Below are 23,670 nucleotides of genomic sequence, written 5' to 3'. Positions count from 1 at the left end.
TCGACTTACGTCCATTGCTCTTTTGTCGAAAGTAATTCTGGCCTACCTCGCGGATGACACGCACCAGACCATTGGTGGCGTCGTCAATGCCCTGCCTGGTTTCCAACATGGCAAATCGGTTCTGTAGTTCCAGCTGCAAGCTTTCGCAACCAGCTTCGACCTGAGGCAGAGTTGGTCTAAGAGTCGACTTCATTAACCGCGATCGTTCTATTTTAGTGTTAATATTGGAACGGACGCGGCATTAATATAAATGGCCAACACATTACACATCTGCGATTTGCCGACGACATTGTCATCATGGCGGAGACTCTGCAGGATTTGGAAGAGATGCTAAACAGCCTGAGCGATTCTTCAAGACAAGTAGGTCTCGGGATGAACATTGAAAAGACCAAAATTATGGCAAACCGTCATGTATCCCCGAGACCAGTGGTCGTAAATGGCTCTCCACTTGAAGTTGTGCAGGAATATATCTACCTGGGCCAAACTATACAACTTGGCCGGCACAACTTTGAGAAGGAGGCTAAAAGAAGAATACGTTTGGGCTGGGCGGCATTCGGGAGGTTACGTCATATTTTTGAATCGTCGATCCCACAGTCGCTTAAGACCAGGGTCTTCAATCAGTGCGTCCTACCTGTAATGACTTACGGTGCCGAAACGTGGACACTTACCGTAGGACTGGTCCACCAATTTAGGGTCGCTCAGCGAGCAATGGAACGCGCGATGCTTGGGGTTTCTCTGGCAGATAGAATCCGAAATGAGGACATTCGCCAGAGAACTAAAGTCACCGACATCGCGCTTAGAATTAGCTCGCTGAAGTGGAAGTGGGCTGGTCATGTCTCCAGGCGCATTGATGGCCGATGGAGCCGACACGTGTTGGAGTGGAGACCACGCTTAGGCAAACGTAGTGTAGGACGCCCTGTGACAAGATGGGCCGACGATTTAAAAAAGGTGGCAGGTTCGGGATGGATGCGGACTGCCCAAGATCGGGATGGTTGGCGTTCTATGGGGGAGGTTGGATGGTTCTTTCGTCCAGCAGTGGACGGCAAAAGGCTGAAAAAAAAAAAAAAAAAAAAAAAAAAAAAAAAAAAAAAAATATATATATATATATATATATATATATAATAATATTAGATCGTCTGCTAGTACATAGTCCTACTTTAAAAACAAAATTGTCATAAACTAAATGACTATTTACTTTGCTTTAATGAATAAAGATGGTTCCTAGTTTTCCTAAATGACACATCTATATCAAATTAAATTTCTCTATCTCTATCTGGTATCAATATCAATGGTATCAATATTAAACATTATGTAATATATATAACAATAATACATATAATTTTATGTATATAACATAGTGTTAATTACATTAATTGGTATGATTGATACCCTTAAGGTATGTGTAATACGATAGATTGACTCACCGCCAATTATGTGTAAGTTTCATTTGTATAATGCTACCGGTAGACCGTAATAACACACTTGAAACTTATCTCAGAAGACGACGGTGACAATTAAAGGATACACGTATCAAAATCAGCATAAGGTTTTCAGAGAATCGAATGACAATTGTTTTTTTTTTTTTTTTACTGAATAGCGTTGTGTACTGGGAAACATTAGTATTTAAAAAGCGAATTTATTATCTTAATTACAAAGATTTCCTTAAGAGTTGCTTGGTCAATTATATACAGAAATATCTTTAGATACTCGTTGAGAGATTTTTAACATACCTATGAATAAAAACTCTGAAATTAGTGAAATAATTGAATGAGGTTGCACCAGAGTCGTCTATAAATGAATTCCGCTTGACCTTTTCACCTGTTCTATAGAGCTTATATAAGTTGAAAGGCTCAAATTATTTCAATGTCATTTTTCAAAATATACAACATTAACATTACATTATACTATATAACATTCTTACTTGATTTTCAATCGTTTTATTTTATTCAATTTCAATAACAAGCACAATTGAATTTTAATATATTTGTTTATTACATTATGTTTACTTATATTTAAGTCTATTTCGTGCAATATGACCTTCCAAAGGATTTCATTTATTAATTTAGACAACGGCACTTATTCACTGAGACCTATTTACGCTATACAATGTATCATAGGCACGCAAATTAACAATATAGACTTCAACTTCATTAGAGTATAATTTGTTATAGCTGAAACAAAAGCATCGGGCGCGCCCTCCATGAAAAGAGAAGCGGGGTCGAAACGTGAACTGCACTCAAGAGTGAAAGGAAGGCCGCGCTCCACCGATTCCAAGCTCCAATTAAACGATCCCAAGTGGCCTCACATGTGGTACCTGGTATGTTGCTATTTATTATTATTTCCCCACTGTTTCTTTTTATTGAAACGACATAGCTCAATTGATATACTATGTGGATTAAACTTAACAAACGTTTTAACCGAACATACCGCTATAATGTCGGAAAGTGCTGGTACGGGTGGGACAGCTGATGGTAAATGGTTACTCAGACATTGACGCTGTAAGAAATATTAACCATTTCTTAAACCGTCCATACGTACCTTGAAAACTAAGATGTAGTGTTGGCAACTGACCCGCATGTCTAGTAGAGATTCTGCGATAATTTGGTTATCCACAAACTGGAGGAAATAAGTTCTTAAATATTCTCTTTTACAAGGGGGAACGGTAATACCCAGCAGGGGGTAATTAGAGGAGCGTTAGTGTTGTTTTGCTCTATTATTGAGCAATCTAGAAATATTATTATATTTAGTGTCTATATATTATATACTTTTAATGTTAATGATATTTAGCTGTAGTGTAAATAATTTACAACACACACACACACACGCACGCACGCACGCACGCACGCACGCACGCACGCACGCACGCACGCACGCACGCACGCACGCACGCACGCACGCACGCACGCACGCACGCACGCACGCACGCACGCACGCACGCACGCACGCACGCACGCACGCACGCACGCACGCACGCACGCACGCACGCACGCACGCACGCACGCACGCACGCACGCACGCACGCACGCACGCACGCACGCACGCACGCACGCACGCACGCACGCACGCACGCACGCACGCACGCACGCACGCACGCACGCACGCACGCACGCACGCACGCACGCACGCACGCACGCACGCACGCACGCACGCACGCACGCACGCACGCACGCACGCACGCACGCACGCACGCACGCACGCACGCACGCACGCACGCACGCACGCACGCACGCACGCACGCACGCACGCACGCACGCACGCACGCACGCACGCACGCACGCACGCACGCACGCACGCACGCACGCACGCACGCACGCACGCACGCACGCACGCACGCACGCACGCACGCACGCACGCACGCACGCACGCACGCACGCACGCACGCACGCACGCACACACACACACACACACACACACACACACACACACACAATATTATCTTAACAACCTCATCACGGATTTACGTCAATCTTAGAGGCTTCTCGAGTATTATAGACGAAAAATTTTCACAAAAATCAAATATTGCTTAAATACAATTATCGTTCCATGGGCGAGGCTTTCTTACAGCAGAGGGCGGCGATAAGCTAAAAAAATCCTTAACTACCATAATAATATAGAATTAAATCAGGATTTTTTTACAAAATGTTTTATCCGTAGTCAAGATTTTGCTACATTTAATCTTTATTGAAAAGCGATAAGGGATTACGGAATGATGCCAACTTCTAATTAACGATCCCGAGTGGCCAGGTGTGGTATGGATATTTATTAAAATCGAAACGAAAAATATTTCATCCTACTCTTACTATCATAATGTTCATATTTAAGAAAGGCATGAGAGTAAGAATTTATTCTAAAAATTTTTTTAAATATATATGTCATGCGTTAAGAAATATTATTGTGCTTTTATTTCGTTGAGATTTTCTAAGTACGGATATTTATTGACTGTGTCATGAAAAGTTTTAGATAATTCGAAAAAAAATCATAACAAGCTTTTATAAATAGAACAATATTATAAGAGTGATAAAATTATAATATATGTGTGAATCGACTTTCACATCATACATACTGTAGGATTATTACATCTTAATTTTCCCTTTACCAGACGACTTGTCTCAACTAATAGCTAATTTTCTGCCTTATTATCTCTTGATGAGAGTATTCTACGCTCTTTGGCGTATGTTTGAGACTCATTATAAGGTCGTACACGTGCCAAGTATGCTTAAAACGTCAGATTAGTAAATTGATGTTTACATTCTCGCCAAACGTAAGTTACTTTTAAAAATATTATTTTGTATATATTGTCGTATCTCGGTGTTCTCTCGACCTACATCCAAATCATACAGTACAACTAACTTATGTTGACATGATATTTTTTTTTATAATTGATGTCGTGGCGGCGATAAAGTTTTTCTTAACTCGTGAGGAAAAATTCTCCGTGTTGGGTGAAAATTATGCAATATTAAACAGTGTGGAGTGAAGTAGCGTAGTGAAATAAGCTCCAAATGTTTTAAACAGGAGAGGAGGGCATTGTTGTGAGACATTTACGTACTCTCATTTATGCATCGTATATTGTAGAAATTGAATAAAAATATATATAGAAAATATTTGACTAAAGTTAAAATTTCTTACAGTTAATAATCAAAACATAATTTTTCGGTGAATTTGAAGTAAATGCTTTGCTTACTAAAGTTAAATTTTCTTTGATTCATCCTGAACGAAATCGAGATTTGTTCGTCCGATAAGTTTTAGGATTTTTTTAAGCGACTCAGTTTTTTTTTTAAATCAATAATAACTATATAATATCCGTAGCGAGCATAAATGTCAGACAACCTAACATACCTTGTATTAATTTTCAATTTGAAATTAGCTCTACTGTAATGGACTTTTTTATTTTATGATTCTAAATTGCACAATTGGGACGTGACCATATTACGACTTATTTACAATGAAAAGAACAACATTTAATAAAATATGAAAATATAAGTCGAATATGATATGATAGCGTTTCCTAATTTCAAATTTAACGATGGTAATGTTAACTTTATACGAAATTTTCTTATTCATTTTTATTCGGTACAGTAACTTTTATTAATAATTCTGAATTTTGTGACCTGAATAAAGTTTTGTGTTTAGATCACCAGATGTCTCTACATGTCATATAATAAGCGAAAGTAAGTGTCGGTTAAACTTTTTGTCTTTAGAATTATCAAGACTTCATCTTTAATCAAAACTTTTCCTCTACGCTCGTAAATCTTGAACTTCAATCTTGAATTTAAAAGTTTAATTTTGTCAATACTTTAGAGATTTATATGCTAACGAGAACATGAAATTCACGCTTTTCACGCCAATAGTCTAAATTTAAAGCGGATAAAAAATACCGAAGCGGTGGTAGCGCTTGACGATTCATAAGTACTTGTAAAAGACTATCAAATAGTTAAGTTACAAGTACTTATGAATCGACGTATAAAAAATGTTTCGATTGATTTTATTTGATTTAAAGCATAGTTACTTATATAATATGATAATGTATTAAAATATCCGAAGCACATTCTGGTATAAGTTTTGGTGTATTATTTTTTTTTCAGTTAATTATTATATAACAATAAAATACATCATCTCATATTTATGTATAAAATAGAAAAATAATTAAGGGTAACATTATTGTTAATGCTTAAAAACTATTTCGACAAAAATGATAATAAATTAATACACGGACAGTATGTACGTATAGTTCAGCTACTTTAAATAATTGTATTATTAAAGTAGAAAAAATATTGTAACCAAAAATCTATATTAATATTATAAAAGCGAACGTACCTATATGTCTGTTACGCTTTCAGGGCCATCCGCTAAATCGATTTTCATAATGTTTGTTATGAAGCAAGCTTGAACCCCATGGACGGATAAAGGTTACTTTTTTCCTAGTACCCACTCCCCTTTTTTTTCTTTTTCGCTGGAAAAAACTCATTTACGTGTTTCTTCCACTTGAAGGGGGGGGGGGGGTATGTGGGACTCGCTGGCGCCGAGCATGCGCCGCAATACCCACTAATAAACCAGCGGTACCCACACCGCCTTTTCGAGGGGCGTCACGGGATCGCTTACACATACGGGCGTGACGCCCCGACGGTTGACTCGCCTCTGCAGGCCTCTAAATCCTAGGGGGTTCTCAGGGTACAAAGACCCCCTAACCCCGGCAACACTTACGGCGGGAGGAGAAGTTGCGCATAGCGCCAATGCCGTCTTCCCGGTCTTATTCGGCGAAGCGAGTCAGCAGAGGCCCTTTCCTCACGGTTCCGCTCCGCTGCCTTTTTCGCAGAAGGAGACCGTCTCCAACCAGCACCTCTCGCTACCAAGCATGACTTTTATCACACTCGGCAGCGAGAGGTCTTCACCGACTAAGGCCGCCAGGGACAGGCGCTGAGGTCCCCAAGCGGCACACTCCATCAGAGTGGTGCACGCCCTCGGACACACTTATGGCAGGAGGGTGTCACCTCCCGCCTCGCTATCCGGTGCAGGTACTTACCGAAGCAACCGTGTCCGGTAAGTACCTGCGTAAGCCTGAATGTGAGTGTGCCGTGACTCCGTTCCACCCAGCGACTCAAGTGGGGGCGGACCGCCTTCACTGTCATTAGGCCTGCCGAGGGGGACCTCAGGTCCTCGTCCCACCTGCGAATCAAGGCTCGTTGTAATACCCACCCCCTTCCCCAAACAGTCATGGGTGAATTATTAATATAAATATATTTTAATATAATAATAATGCCCTCCAGACCAATTTCGGCCACGGAGGCCAATCTCAAGAGAGCCAACTATGCAGGAGATATTATAGTGCACAAGGGTGTGCGCAAACACAGGTGCACTCTCTATTCCCTAACTCTCATAATCCGATAGGGCGCAATCCGACACGACCGGAAAGAGTTCAGGCGCAGGACCAACGGCTTTACGTGCTTTCCGAGGCACGGGAGTGTCCACACTTCCAACTTTCAAACTCCGGACTTCCGGAGAATTTTCTGACAAAAAAACCGAATAACTTATTATTGGCCTGACCTGGGAATTAAACCCAGGACCTCCGCGTCTGCGGCCTTACATCAAGCTACTAGACCAACGAGGCAGTCAATTTATTATTTTAATATATTATATTATCTATTATTATTTTAATATAACCTAAATATAAAGCGACTTGGTTAACATTTGATGAGATTTAATTTGACGAAGGTATTAAATTTTTATGTTCGGCTCTCATTTACAAATTTAAAATGAAATCCCTTCTGTGGGAGTAAAAGTGATATTCTTTTAATAGGTTTTGGTCTCGGCTTAATGTCCATTTACCTCTTGTTTTTTAAGCCTTCATATTTGTTAACTTAAAGTTTGCTATTCACACACAATTACAGGTTGAATATTATGTAATAAATGTATATAAATTTATACAATTTCAATTAAATATGTAATTGGTATTAACAAAAATAAAATAAAAATACCAAAATTTTAATCAATACTAAATATTTTACTAAATATTTATTTACAAACCCATATTTAATAAAGTTATTGATATGGGACGCTTATTTTATTATATTGTTTAATGTATAAAACCTTATTTAGGGAAGTAAAGAAATTTTATTAAATAATATCATTCCGAATTGCATAAAAAAAGTGCGATTTTACTTTTTTTTAAACCCTGTTTCTTTTCAGCCCACGACTTCGCCAGCCTTTGAATTAAAAATAAGAAACCCTGTCATTTTCTGTATTCCTAACAACATTTATGCAAAATTTCGTGATGGTCCGTTGAGTTGTTAAGATGTAAAAGCCTAAAAAAAACTAACTTTCGCATTTGTAATATTAAAAAGTTATTTGTACATTATCTTTATTATAGTAATTATCACTATATTTCATAAGAGGTGCTCTAGTGAAATATAATACTGGTGTTATTTAGTTCATTGATATTAGTAAAAGAGGAAGAAATATTAAAAAAAGTTTTTATCGACATTTCTATTGTTTTGTAATTAAATAGAAGCTGCCCAACGAACGAATTTCATTTCTAAATCAAAAAATCTAGGTAAGATTAAAATCTCGAAGTACGTTTCTGCCAAAGTCACAAGTCACAACTTTCACTAAGCGCATCTACATATCTATCTAAAGCTTGTGTTTCTCTTTTCAAAGTATTAGGTCTTTAAATATGAAATTAGCGTTTTGTACGGGAGAAATATAAAGTCAATTTTTTTTTGTAAAATATATTTAATTAATCAAAGTATGCACCGTTGTTATCTATGAACTTTTGTCATCTCATAGGTAGTTCATTGATCCCTTTACTAAATAAACTACGGGGGCGAGAATCAATAAACTCTTTGAAGGCGGTTTGGACTGCCGCATCGGAGTTGAATTTTTTCCTTGTAAGAAGTTGTCCAAATTCCGAAAAAAATGGTAATCTGTTGGAGCAAGGTCCGGCGAGTACGGTGGATGTCGCAGACATTCCAATTGTAGCTCATCTAACTTAGTGGTTGTTTGATGTGCTTGCGTTATCGTGAAGCAGCAGTGGCCTAGAGCGATTGACCAATTTCAGTTGTTTAGCAGCTAGTTCTTCCTTCATGGTTTGCAGTTACTGACAAAAAATATCTACCGTAATCGTTTGTCCAGATTTTAAAAAGCTGTAGTGAACGACACCGGCGCTAGTCCACCAAACACTCACAAGTAACTTTTTCTGACTCAATTTTCGTTTAGGGCAGGATTTGGCTGGGTCTCCAGGGTTCAGCCATTGCTACGAGCGCTTACGATTATCGTACAGTATCCACTTTTCATCACAAGTAATGATTCGATTTAAAATCCCTTCATTATTGTGTTGGTTGAGCAAAGTAACACAGCAGTCGACGCGTAAACACGCGTATTATAAATTGTAAGTTCGATTCACTCAATTCATGAGGTACCCATCGTTCAAGTTTTTTTACTTTCCCGATTTGCTTCAAATGGATTAATACAGTTTCATCACTTACCCCGAAGCCTGCAGCTATCTCTGAAGTGCTTTGTGATGGCTCCGCTTCCACAATAGCCTTTAATTCTTCATTTTCCACTTTGGTTCACGGGGTTGGTGCTGAAGGTCGAAATTTCCAGAACGTAAATGTTGAAACCAAAGACGTACCGTGATTTCTTTTGCGACACCAGCGCCGTACACATCATTAATCATTCGAGCTGTTTCTGCATCACTGGTGCCACGGTAGAACTTGTACTCGTAAATATACCGATATTTCATGTTTTCGATTGTGCGGTAATAAGCGACGCCAAAGAAAAAAAATAATAAGGTAAAACAAATGAATAACTGTTTTCAAAACTCAAATGTACCAGCTACATGAATTTATAAATTTGAATTTGGAATTCTTAACCAAAGAGGAGATATTTCAGATCAAAGTGGTTAGTACGACAAAACGCTAATTTTATATGTAAGGACCTAATATAATTTCTACCTATCAACCATTGATGCGTAAAGCATTCACAAGGAAGGGCGCATGTGGAACCTGTAAAAGTCTCCCAATAATACTCTTTTTATGCGGCTTGTACATGACATCAATGAAATGGAATAAGGCAAGCGGATGACGATGAAGTCTATAAAATAAATTTGTACGGGTAACTCTAGACAAATTAGTTTTCCGGCATAAATAAATGCAATCATAAAAATATGAAAAGGCAAATCTAGTTTCCTTTCTATATTTTAACTCAACAATCTTATATTTTATAGCTCGAAGATTTGTGCTGTAATTTATCTTAACATTCCTAATGGTCCTTTTGTTTTAATTATATTTTTATCTTGAACGCAAGTTTTTAGAGAAACAATTTATTATTGATATTATCTGAAATGGTAGTCGCTTTATTGTATAATCAATATTTTATTATTTTTTATAATTGAATCATTTGTATCGACTTTTCCGTTATTGATTGATTTGGTAGGTATGTGAGGATTTATTGTTTTGTGAAAAAAATAGTAACGTAACGATGACTGATCCATTACACTGAAAAATATCATTTGTTACAAATGAAGTCTATCAATATGAGCATGAATAAAGCGTGCGTGATATGTAAGTCGTGATATGTCGATTTCGAAAGGCCTCATTGTATTTAGTCGTAACTATAGTTGTTCAGAAAAATACCTACATACATATGCATATGCATGTACATATGCATATGTATGTAATTAACAATTTAATACAACCGTAACCGTAACAGCCTGTGAATATCCCACTGCTGGGCTAAAGGCCTCCTCTCCTCTTTTTGACGAGAAGGTTTGGAGCTTATTCCACCACGCTGCTCCAATGCGAGTTGGTAGAATACATATGTGGCAGAATTTCAGTGAAATTAGACACATGCAGGTTTCCTCACGATGTTTTCCTTCACCGTAAAGCACGAGATGAATTATAATCACAAATTAAGCACATGAAAATTCAGTGGTGCTTGCCCGGGTTTGAACCCACGATCATCGGTTAAGATTCACGCGTTCTTACCACTGGGCCATCTCGGCTTATTGAATACAACATGATTTTCTAATGACAATTAATACGAAATTAAAAGAGGAGACCGTATAAGTTAGAAATGATTTCTCATTGAAATTGAATGTTCAAAATTAATATAAATATATTAATTTGAAAGTGACTTTGTTTGTTATGCATTCACATATTAGATTACTTAATCATTAAGACATACACGTTATCAGGGGTACTGAAAAGAACATATGGTACTAAGCACTTGGTTCTCCGTCTTACGTGGGTGAAGCCCCGGGTGGAAACTTGTATTATATAAATTAAATGTAGCTTACAATATTTTTGATCGCTTTTATTATTATGAATTGAATTTTTTCATTAATAACCATGCATTTAAAACCTGTCTGCGAGTACAGTTCTGTGTCTTAATATATTTGTTTTTTGTTTTAGTGGAGCAATGAGCAATTTACTTATACTTTAGTCTTAATAATACTTACTATATATTTACCTTAAGTGTTAAACATGAATTGTGTAAATCTGAAACTGACTGCAGTTTGTTTTATGGAACAAGTTTATAGAAAGTGTTTGTACATGTATATGTATTTTTATCTTTTACAGAACCGAGGTGGTGGCTTAGATATGAATGTGATCCCCGCTTGGCGGGAAGGCATTACTGGCAGAGGCGTGGTGGTCACAATCCTCGATGACGGCTTAGAAACTGACCATCCGGATTTAATAGCTAACTACGTAAGTTTAATTACTTACCTCTATTTGTGGTTCAAATTATTATTCTTTTGAATCAGTATTTTAACGTGTTAAGTTTTATACTGTTCATTCACAAAGAATAGATATAACAATACGCTTTGGTAAAATGATTGATGAAGTATCGCTTTTAGACTACAAATATAAGTTACGTATTGTACCCTCCCATAATTATATTATTAACTATAATATAATATGGAAACACTGAAAATCTTAATTGTAAATTATAAATCATGACATACTATAGCAGAAAAAAAATCACGTGGTTTTCAGCAGAGTAGAAAACACACCATAAAGCATGTCGTTAGAGCCGTCTTAAGATTTGTTTTATTTGCACACATCAATAAATCGTCAACACTTAGTGTGACACAACAACAACACGTTCGAAAACCCCAACCAGCTAAGGCGTACCAGTTGGCCTTCAAAAGTCTGTTAAATCCTTATAAAATCCACTACGCCGCCTACAAATAAATGGAATAGGGGCAAGCGAATGACTATTATAAATAAAATTGAATTTACTCTCGGTACAAAATAATTTAAATACTTGCTGTTGTGCCAAATAGGCATATATTATGCCAAAGTTGTATATTATAGTAAATTTTGAGTAGATTATGTGGTTCGGTCTGATATTTTGTTTATGAAATCATCTAACTTGATTCTAAATAATTCCGTTAAATAGCGGCGTCGCATGGTTCTCATATTCCGCGGTTATGAATAGATTCCTCGCGTGGCGGGCGCAGTCGCGTTGGCATGCTTTCAAGCTAATATACCGATAACTAATTGGTGCCTCAATTACGTTATTAGCAATAGCGATAACGATTTCTGATTGACCGCTAAGGGGTTTGACCATCTGGTTATAGACTGGTCGATTCTTAATTTTAGTGTTTTTTTTTATATCTCTGCATAAAAAGTTTTTAGTTGGGTGAGTTTTTACTAAAGAATTAATCTTCATAATAGTTGATAAAAAATATAAATAATTATGTATTTTCATACATTTTATATTTAATAAAGATTGATTATTTTAACCTAGCCTAAATATAAGACTACAAGAGCTAAGTGTACAGCATTTATCAACTAAAACAGAGATTCCAAATAATTAATCGTAGTTTTGACTTCGCGAGGCAACATTTCAGAGTATACTCGTGGTTTGAAGTCAAAGGCGTTTGTTTGTATAAATCGTTCTTCGAGCAAGTACTACAGTATTAAATAAATAGGTTGGCGTTCGTACAAGTGACATTTAAGAACAAAGTAGCTCTAGTTTGAAATTGTAGGTTTCGTATTGTTGGTACAGCTTTCGTTTATGACTTGGGAAAGTTTAATATTGTTTTTGTACAAGCTAACTTTTTTTTTAATTTACAAGAGGCTTTAATAAATGTTAATTCACATTAATTTTATACATTTAAATATATATCTTTTTGATGTAATGATTTCTGTTTTTACAGACTTTCTATTTCCTTTCATTTAATATTTACCGCACTTCAAGCCGTTATTTTTTTCAAATCAATCTATATATTATACTAATTATTATTTGTTTCTTTTACATCGGTGTATTGGTTATACAGTCGTATATTCCATCTAGGCGAACAAGATCTAATTAAAAATCGTAACTCCCGGTTTTACTAAGCCGCAATTATTTGTTCTTTACGAAATATCAGATGATCAAATTTAATCGTAATTATAGTTTTCCATTAGCAGCCTAAGCTTGAAACTTTTGTCTAACTAGTCTCGACAAACAGTTATTAAATACTCATTGTTGTTTGTATTCCATGTGATTATAGCAAAAGCTATGAGGCGTGTGTTTCGCCGCTTTCAGCAAGATTCTCGTACAAAGGCAGTTGAGTTTGAAATTACACGATTCATCTCGCGTGGGGCTTTAATCTCAATGTTGGTTTGGAAAAACGGGTAATTAGGTCAGCGCTATTACGGCTGCATGTGCGATGTTTCGAATCGGCGCATAAGCGTTTCATCTGTGTTATAACAAGATGACAATTATACATTAATATACAATATAACCAGTTGTAATGTATTATCGCTAAATTTATAGCAGATATAGGCACATATGTGACCTGAGAATATGGCCTACTCCACAATTACCGTTAGCGACAAAGTATTGATCTTGCCACGTGAAAGACGTATAAAGTAGCTAATTTGATTTACGTTAATAATAATTTAATAAAAAAAACTAATGAAAAAATAAATGAGTAATTGTTTAATTAATTTTTGATTTGTGTAGGAAATTCGTCACAGGAATTGTCTGTCAGTTTTTCTAAGCTTTTGTATTTAATCAAATAACGCGAGTGTAGAATATTCTGTGTGATTATACTTTGAATATAGGTAAATTACCAATATGTTAATAAGTTACCTACGACCTATCACAATGTTTTGCTTGAAAGAACATCCCCATAGTAAAAAAAACAATAATATTTAGTCTTTATATATATTTACTAAGTTTATTTTCGCCCCGATTCGGCATTGTTCTGTATCAGATTTTATTACTATTGTATAGATTTTTTCCAAAACTGTATTGTCGTTACAATATTGCAGGCGCTGTCATGATGATCCTGAATAACTAAATATGACTCAACTAAAATTATGTTACATTTTGAAAAATATATTTTTTTAAGCTTACGAAAATCTATAAGGCTTATACAATATATACAGAAATACATTAAAAGAAAAAACATAAACTGTCAATATTACTATTCGATGGCAGCAAAGTAGATACGGACATCTGCATTTTTGTGAAAGTGCTATCATATTATATATAATATTTAAAAATATTATATATCTTATTTTTGTAAAAAAAAACACTTTCACAAAAATGCAGATGTCCGTATATACTTTGCTGCCATCGTATTATGGTATTTTGGCTGTGTCAAAACACCATAAGATTAATATTGACAGTTAGTAGCATCGGATATCAATGTATACATGGAAGTAGGTAAGGAACCTCTATAATTAGAGGCATGAAAGCCAGCGAGGCTAAATCGACGAGCTAAACAGCATAAATGCTACGATAAAGACAGAAATTATGAGAGATCTAAATGATTTTCTGGTAAAGCTATGCCTAGAACTGAAAAGTTGTGAAGTTTGAGGCTAGGGATCTTGATAAAGTTTGATATCTGACTTGCCAATTTAAAACTAGAACTTGGGCCATTGAAAACCCCCTCGGTATATCAGTAACAGATATTGAGGGTATTATGACTGTTTGCACAAGCAACTTGGTCAGTAAAACAATATGAAAATAAATGATATCTATTATAAATTATTTAAGTTATATAAGACTTATATTAACTACTAAAGGAAGAAGGAAGTTGATAAATTTAATGGCTTGCTGCAACATTGTAGGTTATAGAATGGGTAAACTTCCTGAAACAGACCTAAGTTTGTTAAACCACGTGTGTACGCGAAGACTTATATGGAGACTGCTTAATTTGTTTAGTATCTAGCTTATAAAGCTAAAGATGTCGATGCTGATATGATGCACACCCGCTTCTTTAAGAGCACGTAAATTCTGGATCCTGCGCCTGCTCTCTAAGATCGTGTTATTACGAAGTTGAGGGCATAGAGAGTACACCTGTGCACTTTAATATATCCTACGCAATTAGGTAGCCGTTGAGACTAGCCACGTCCGCAATTCGGTCAGGATTACTTCTTCATTATATATAATATATAATTATTTATTGCCAATAACATTCGTCACATGCTTTTTAACAAATTAAATGTCAGTACACTGACAGTCAGACACTGATATGCAGAACGTAATGTAATGTTTGTTTTGCATTTAGGATGTTATGCTTTTGTGGCATTATCGAATTCATTCATATGCAATTGCTTTATTTTTAGCATTTATGACGAAGTGAGAATTATTGGATCATTTGAACAGTTTTTTGAGCGTACAATCGTGGATAATCTTTCTTTAAGGATATTCAAATACTCTGGTTGTAAATCGAGCTAAAGAAAGTTATAATACTTTATACTTTGGAAATGATATTTACTGAAATGTATATATTTAATAAAATAGTTATAATAATTATATCATAGTTACAATACATGAGCTCTTAAACTCATGTAAACTTCCCTCAATATAATACAGATGCAGTTCCTTCCAAGTTTATTGTTTATTGTTTATTACGTGGGTACAATATACTGAATTCCAATAATTATTCGCTATGCTTAGTTTATTTACTGTAACAGTTTAAAACTTCACTTTTATCTCTCAAATCAATTATATCAAAAAGTTAATACTTGTTTTAGTTTTTTTTATAGTAAAGGAAGGCGGACGAGCATATGGACCACCTGATGGTAAGTGGTCACCAACGCCCTTAGACATTGGCATGGTAAGAAATGTTAACCATCGCTTACATCACCATTGCGCCACCAACCTTGGGAACTATGATGTTATGTCCATTTTGCCTGTAATTACATTGACTCACTCACCCTTCAAACCGGAACACAACAATACCAAGTACTGCTGTTTTGCGGTAGAATATCTGATGAGTGGGTGGTACCTACCCAGACGAGCTTGCACAAAACTCTACCACCAGTAAAGTGATAGTTTGTATGCTTTGTGACGTTCATCCGAGTTAGAAGAAAATTTTTTCGCTTATAGCACTTAACATATTGTCACATGCACGAAGGTTTATGTTAATACATAAATAATAAATATCGCAAAATTGTGTACAAACAACATTGCACCACATGCCTCGCATTATCTAGTATTTTATATAATAGCTCTTCGTAAAACCAAAGGTATTTAAATAACATATGATTAAACGTCGTAAAAGCACTTTTTGGTAAAACCTAATTCGTACACACAAAGATTAACGCGATGAGGCGAGTGTATTCGTTTTGATGTTTTAATTATGTTAGTGAGGTTTAAAAAGACTTTATATCGTAATAAAAGCAAAAGACATACATACGTTATTTAACTTTATAATTTTAAAAGTAATTTATAAAAAAAAAAAAATTATTTTCATCTCATTTGTTTCATTATGTAACGGCTAATATATTAATAGATCAATAATAAAACATAAGTACCATTTAAGATTTTAATAAAATATTAATTGTTAAATTTTTTCAATTTTAATATGATCTATTTTCATTTTCAAAATGAAAAACGAACAAATCATCAATATAATGTCAGAAATAATATAAATACATGCAGATTAGTCTAGAGATCCAGAATCTTATAATATTCTATCAAGGAAGACAACATCTAGTACAATAATGAAGTCGAAAATATAAGAAAAAAAAACAATATCAGAAGACAGGCCTACTACTAACAAATGTAACAAGATTAAGGCTCCACGTAAAATTCGTTTCATCGTCACCAATAATATTAAATATACATCACGAGCACGGACAACACGTCTATGGGATATATCTGTTTCATAAAAAAACAACGATCATCTTTTATAGGAAACATTATAAAAAAAAATTCTGGTTTTTACGAAGAACGTTCCAAAGGCGGGAAAATGAACTAATATATTCACTTAGTTTTCCAACCTTCTAAGCGTTATTCCAACTTGCGTATAAAAATGTGACACTTAAAAACTTAGCTCGTGTACACTTGGCTTACTTTTTAAACGTTTTATTTTAAAATATAAAATATAGAAATTGAATGAAATCGCATTCCATTACATTATATTATTTTATTATTTGTTTTGCATATCGACATAAAATATCTCCAATTTGGATTTTTATTTAATTCAATTATAATTATCGCCATGAAAGTTACGTGAAATAAATTTTGCAACGGATTTCTTATTTTTTTACATTGTAACCTTTGCCTGATACAGGATCACATGGCATCATACGACGTGAACTCCCACGATCCAGATCCGCAGCCCCGATACGATATGATTGATTCTAATCGACACGGCACTCGTTGCGCGGGAGAGGTCGCAGCAACCGCTAATAATTCTTTATGCGCTGTCGGAGTCGCATATGAAGCAAGTGTTGGAGGTAAGATAATAATAAATTACTTTATTCACCAAAAAGAAACAAAGACAACAAAAAATTAAGGTACAAAACCATAAAAAAAGAGTTAACAATATCATATTTCATAATTTAGTGAAAAGGTCGTAGTCTCAGCTAGGCTGCTTTTCAGTCTACGCTTTGTACATATGCTGCCAAAACAAACGCTACATTCAGTGCAGTAAAAGATATAGATATAGCATTTTGTATAACGACAATCATCCTTTTATTAAAAGTGGTAGGTTTTGTTTATTAATGGTTTTTACCGGTGCATGTACTGTCAGCTTGTCTCTCTTGATACATATAATGTACAGAAATTAATATATATAAACTCCCATATAACTTACATAAATATTTATTCCAATTCATAAAACAATTTTTTTGTACCAAATCACTGTCGAACGATTAAAATAAAAACAGAATGTGTTCAAGCTCAACGTTACAAAAAAACATTACTTATATATTCAATTAAAATATGTTACGTATTCTGATAACAACAATAATTTCCAAAGTCGAGTATTAAAGGAAAGTCGATTACAGAATATTAGCCCATCGATAGTAGTATTTTTATCGATCGCCGTTTCTGACTGTACAATGCAAATATATAAATGCGACTAAACTGGCGTTGTTATTTTGTAGCAAAGTGTACACCTATCATGTTTTTGACTGGGGAATGGTTGTCCCCGTTAAAAGCTCTTACTACGTCAAAGAGGGAATATTCCTGTTGAGCGTGTAGCTCAATTTTCAACTCTCCTATGAAGTTTTGTTAGATGCAATATAAATTTTACAAACAATTCCAAATGCAAAAATTTCTTTTCTTATTTGAAATTAAATTTCTGTTATATTTGTAATTTAAATATTTCAGTCGTTGAATATTTGTGGAATGCTTGTGAACAATTTAATTTGATCGTCAGACAGGGAGAACGTGTACTTGATATACTCATGTAAGTTAGTTACTGCACCATCCATTTTCTATTTTTAAGTCTCTCTTTCGATTGGGTTGTTTTAAGGAAATACTTATAAGAAATACGACCACTTATTGTACTATACATTAATTACTTCTTAGCATTTTCTAAAATATTTTCAAGTGGAGTACAATAAAGAATAAATAAATAAAGATTTTTTTTATAATATAGTTAGGAGGATGGTAAGTGATCACCCCCCTGACCATAGACATTGGGGCCGTAAGAAATATTAACCATTCCTTATATCGCCAATGCGCCACCAAGCTTAGGATCTAAAATATTATATCTCTTGTGTTTGTTACGCTAGTTCACCCTTTCAACCGGATCAAAACAATGCTATGTATATTTGTTTAGCGATAGGATAGTGATGAGTGGGTGGTAACTAAGCCCTACCACCAAGTAAAGATAACTAGGTGATTTATATCCTTAAAGGCAGTATGTAATAATGTGGATTAAACAAATCATTATTCACAATAACAAATAAATCAATTATTATTAATGAAGTTGTTACTCTTTTTTGTTTCGTAGTAAAATAATCAGTAAAGAGAAAAAACCAAGTAAGGTTTTTTCGCTTTTCGTCGAATTTCATGCAAGATAAATAATAATTTAATTGTATTTAATTAACATAACTATGTAATTTATCTGTCAAAAAAGCGTAACTACGTAAAGAATCAATGGTAACTTTAAATTTAATCTTGTAAAATGACGATTGAATGTTGCTTTTATAAATAATGCCTATTTGAATAAAGTATATTTTGATTTCGACTTAGACTATATTCGGATTATATTAAACTGGTGTCTGATTTATGTTTGAGAAAAGCACAAGAATAACATGTTCAACTAAACAAACATTGGCTTTAAACAAATATCTATTCAAGTGTGGAATTGAATCTGAGTTCATCGACGAACGTTGATTGGCCGCCACTGCACTATTTAGACTTCTGAAATAGCGACCACGTTAAGTCATATCTCAACTAATTAATCTTAATTGGTTTGCTTCATTTAAATATCTAGGAAACTAACTTGAACAATTGTATTGTGGCCATTTCACTTTACTAAGACTTTAAGTGGCAATTACTGTCTTATCATCCGATAGTTTCAGTTTTCGAAGAGAAGATGATTTGAAACATAGGTATTATGCTAAGAATATAACATTGCAATTGTATTGGAAAAGGAACAGTTTATTATATTTATCCTAAACACGAATGTTCGATCCCGCCACGGAATACAAAGTAAAATGAGGTGTGAATCTAAGCAGATATTTTGTTATCTTATGTTTTTATTACACATAGAATTGCTGTTATCGAAATGTTTGTAGCATACAAAATTTATCTCGAGTATCTTTTTTTTTTTAACTATTGTATATAAATGTTTATGTGGCAATAAGAAATAATTAATTTTTTAATGATTAGATTCTAAATGAGTTCTTAATTTCAAGCAAATATGTTTAACTAAATGCATGACTGTTTATTTTACATGGCAACGATAATAGTTATTTAAATCATAATAAAATTTTAAATTAATGTTTATAACATAATCGATGACATTTTCGGTATTTATAAAACCCTTAATTTATAAACAATGGCTCTATTTCAATATAGGAATAATAATCCTGTCTATTCTAACTTGTTTTGTTGCAATATATATGGTCATTAAACTATCAAATAAGCGTCATAACTTGTTTAATTAATTCATAGTGCAAACAAAACTTGATTGGAATGAAAATATATTATTTAAGAAATTAAATTGACACGTGTATGCCTTATTAATTGCCTTATTAAAACTTGATTGGAATGAAAATATATTATTTAAGAAATTAAATTGACACGTGTATGCCTTATTAATTGCCTTATTAAATTATTGTAAAAAAAAATCTAAATTTTGCAAGTTAGTCAAACATTTCAAGCAGATTACTATATATTTTTAACTGAATTTCCCATTTTCTTGCTCCTTTCTTTAGATGAAAGCTAAAGAATTTTTTCATCCTTAATTAACATATTTTCTGTGACAAAAGTTTCGTAAAAATATTTTCTTAAATAGACGAACGTAGATTCGCGTAATAAGACGTTTTTAGGTCAGAATGGAGACAACGCTCTTTGCCAACTTGCTTGCACATGTGAATAAGTAATTAGCACTAAAATTGCTTCTCCCGCGTCAAATTATAAAATGAGAAAATAAGTGGCTTAAAATTCATATGGTTCAGTTAATAATTTCATTTCTTTATGGTACAATTGTGCTAATTCTTAAAGCTTATTTTACTGAGTTAGAAACCTAGACTTGAATCGTTAACTATAGTTGTTTTTTATGCAGATGTTAAGTAGATTTTTCTGTCTTCTATATACCTAGATAAGCGATATACTGACTGACTGACTCATATCATGACATATCATATCTTCGAAACTAGTTCCGTTTCACTTGATTTTTATAGCATCTTTCAGTGTATTCTTCACCAATAAAATTATTATTATGTTAAATAAACTTCAATCTAAATTCTATTTTGTACATTTTGTCTGATATGTGTTTATATAATCTTACCCTACATACATGTATAAATATTTACTAATGTATCGTATTCTCTAGCATCGATTTAACTTCGCAATCTTCATTCATCCATCGACATATCGCTTCGCATAAATAAGGAATAGTTTCAGAAATACAAATATCATATTTCAATGATATAATATATTATATGTTTCTTAAGCCTCAACAACTCATCGATATAAGTTCTGTGAAACTCGCAAATACAATGTTCCCCCTTTGGCTATTGTTGTGATCATGCAAACTTATCGTTTAGTTGATTTTACTTAATTAAAAAGTAACTATCAAGGTATTTAAAACGAAATGTTTGAAAATTAAAAATATTGTTCTATAATTTACTATGAACATGTCAATAATGAAATAATCGAAATAGATCTTCGCATTATTGAAAAATAACACAAAATACATGAAAAACATACATTCATGTCTAATAAATATAGTCTTTCCTGATTTACAGAAAAACAATACATTTTTCTTCAAAGAAAATCATACATTTTCCTAGAACCACCTAGGGACCTAAAACAATAATAAACAATTATTTTATTAGATTTCTCATACATAAGAATACACTAATAGCTTACATTAAGAGTTTAAATAGGTACATAAATAGAAATTTAAAAATAATATAAAATGTAATCAATAAAATAAAGTATAAATCATGAATCGGTCTAGCCGTTTACATAAAGTATAAAACATACGCGTCACCCATAATTATTGTTACACTCAATTTCTGTTTTGAGCAAATAAACACTTATTTTTAATACAAAATCGAACTATTTCTCAATACTTTTAATTAGTAGAAAATACAACAATTTTTTAAATATGACAAGCGCACGTAGACATCTTGCACATCCCGTCCATCATACAGTAGGCATATGTCAATCTGTACAGTACAATACAGTCTGTGAATGTCCCACTGCTGGGCTAAAGCCCCCTCTCCCTTTTTGGAGAGAAGGCTTGTAATTTATTTCATCACGCTGCTCCAATGCGGGTTGGTGGAATACACATGTGGCAGAATTTCAGTGAAATTCGACACATGCAGCTTTCACCGTCAAGCACGAGATTATATGAAAAAACAAACATTATGAAAATCGATTTAGTGGATTGGCCTTGAAAGCGTAACAGACATATATAGGTACGTTCGCTTTTATAATATTAATATAGATTTTTTGGTTACAATATTGTGGCAGAATTTCGATGAATTATAAACACAAATTAAGCACATGAAAATTCAGTGGTACTTGCCCGGGTTGGAACCCACGTTCATCGGTTAAGATTCACGCGTTCGTACCACTGGGCCATCACTGGGTCATTTTTTGAATGGGATGAGGATGGAAAAATAAATCTGACCTCCTTTGTAATATCCAACCGTGTTTAATTTATGAAAAGTTATTTGTTTTTTAAAAATAATACTGTTTTAATATTTATCGATGTTTTTAATATGAAAATAGCTTTTGATTTCACACTTCACTTACGCGTACTCCAATTTTGAACGAAATTAAAAACCTTTGAAATATAAGGTAGATACATAATATAATTTGTTGTAATAAAAGTACATAAGAAATGTTCGTTGTTTTACAGCGATTTATAACAAGCAAACTATTATCACATAGTAAATTTAGATAATTAGTAGTATCGTTTTTAGTCGAAACTTTTATTTTGGTAATTTTTGATTGAGCCAAGATGGCTTCGCTGATACTACACAATGATCTTAACCGAGGATCGCTGATTCAAATCCGGGCAAGCAACATGAATTTTTTTAATGTGCTTAATTTGCGTAAATTAAAGAAAACATCGTTGGTTCTGCCACATATGTAGCACCTGTATTTGAACCGCGTAGTGTTACGCTCCAAACGTTATGTTTACGAGGATTTTTTTTTATTGATGTATTAATGAATACATCTTTCTATTTTTTATAACAAATACTTAAAACAAATATGGGTATAATTTATATAACAGTCTGAATATGTATGAATGTTATGAATAAACTTTCTATTCTGTTAAATAGATTTGTTCTCAGTTTAATACACCGTTTCTTCTCCATTACGGATGGGCGGATGTTAGAATTTATTCAGAGACATTCAGATTTCTTGATAACGTTTCCTCTACCGCTGAACATGAAATGTATATTAATAATACCAGAGTTACTCGCTTGGATTTGTATCCATGACCAATATCTAAGAATTGTGTATTATTTAATTATTTTATAATATTTATAAACTGTTTTTTTATATTGCATTTAAAATATATCCTTTAATTTTACCAGTATCGTATTTTAGATGTTAACCTTTTCATATATTATTAAATTGTGTTGTCTGAAATTAAAATAAACTTTTTAAAATATTTCTTGCAAAAACTTTTCAAATCTAACTATTTTATCCTAAGGTTAACATTTCTTACTCCGCCTAACTATTCTATACAAAAAAACTTACTGCCACAGGCACTTGACTTTGAATGTTTTTAAAATAATTTTTGTATGTATCGAGACACAAATGTGACACGTACCGGATTTTAGTATAAATGTAATTACACCTTAAGTACAAAGTGGAAGGATATATTGACTTAACGAAGTCGGCAACTTGATATTATAATTTTTTCTTAACTCTTCCTGTTTATATTATGTCTGTGACTGCTTCTATGAAAACAACCAATGTTATTATATACATACGGTATTGTTTATAATGCACATAGTAATGTTATCAATTACCATACTATCATAATCAAAATATATATATATAGTTTAGTCATTGTATTTAGATTGTTTAGTATAAAGCTACCACTGGTTCCGAATAAAGATTAAACCGAAGAGCCGGCTAGTGATACAGTAGTTCCTCTTTTCTACCAATTATATAATTTTTTTTATTAATATTATACAATCTATATACTTGTCCTGTCTGAAATCAACAAACACCAACTCCACGAGTTTTTAACCTCTATGTAATCGTGTATTGAGTTATGTATCTTATTTATAG

General features: G+C 33.7%; 1 protein-coding gene across 5 annotated transcripts in view; it reads left to right on the top strand.

Moving 5' to 3' along the window:
* The window catches only part of LOC126773332 (furin-like protease 1), a 170,372-nt gene that overhangs the window by 127,851 nt on the left and 18,851 nt on the right, over positions 1-23,670 (top strand). For all 5 annotated transcript variants that reach the window (XM_050494181.1, XM_050494185.1, XM_050494180.1 and 2 more), the window contains exons 4-6: positions 2,172-2,317; positions 11,073-11,201; positions 17,018-17,183. In XM_050494181.1, the coding sequence (XP_050350138.1) occupies positions 2,172-2,317; positions 11,073-11,201; positions 17,018-17,183 (441 nt within the window). The remainder of the gene's footprint in view (positions 1-2,171; positions 2,318-11,072; positions 11,202-17,017; positions 17,184-23,670) is intronic.

Source organism: Nymphalis io, chromosome 14 (genome assembly GCF_905147045.1).
Source record: "Nymphalis io chromosome 14, ilAglIoxx1.1, whole genome shotgun sequence".
Lineage (NCBI taxonomy): Eukaryota > Metazoa > Arthropoda > Insecta > Lepidoptera > Nymphalidae > Nymphalis > Nymphalis io.
This window is presented reverse-complemented; position numbering and strand designations above follow the sequence as displayed.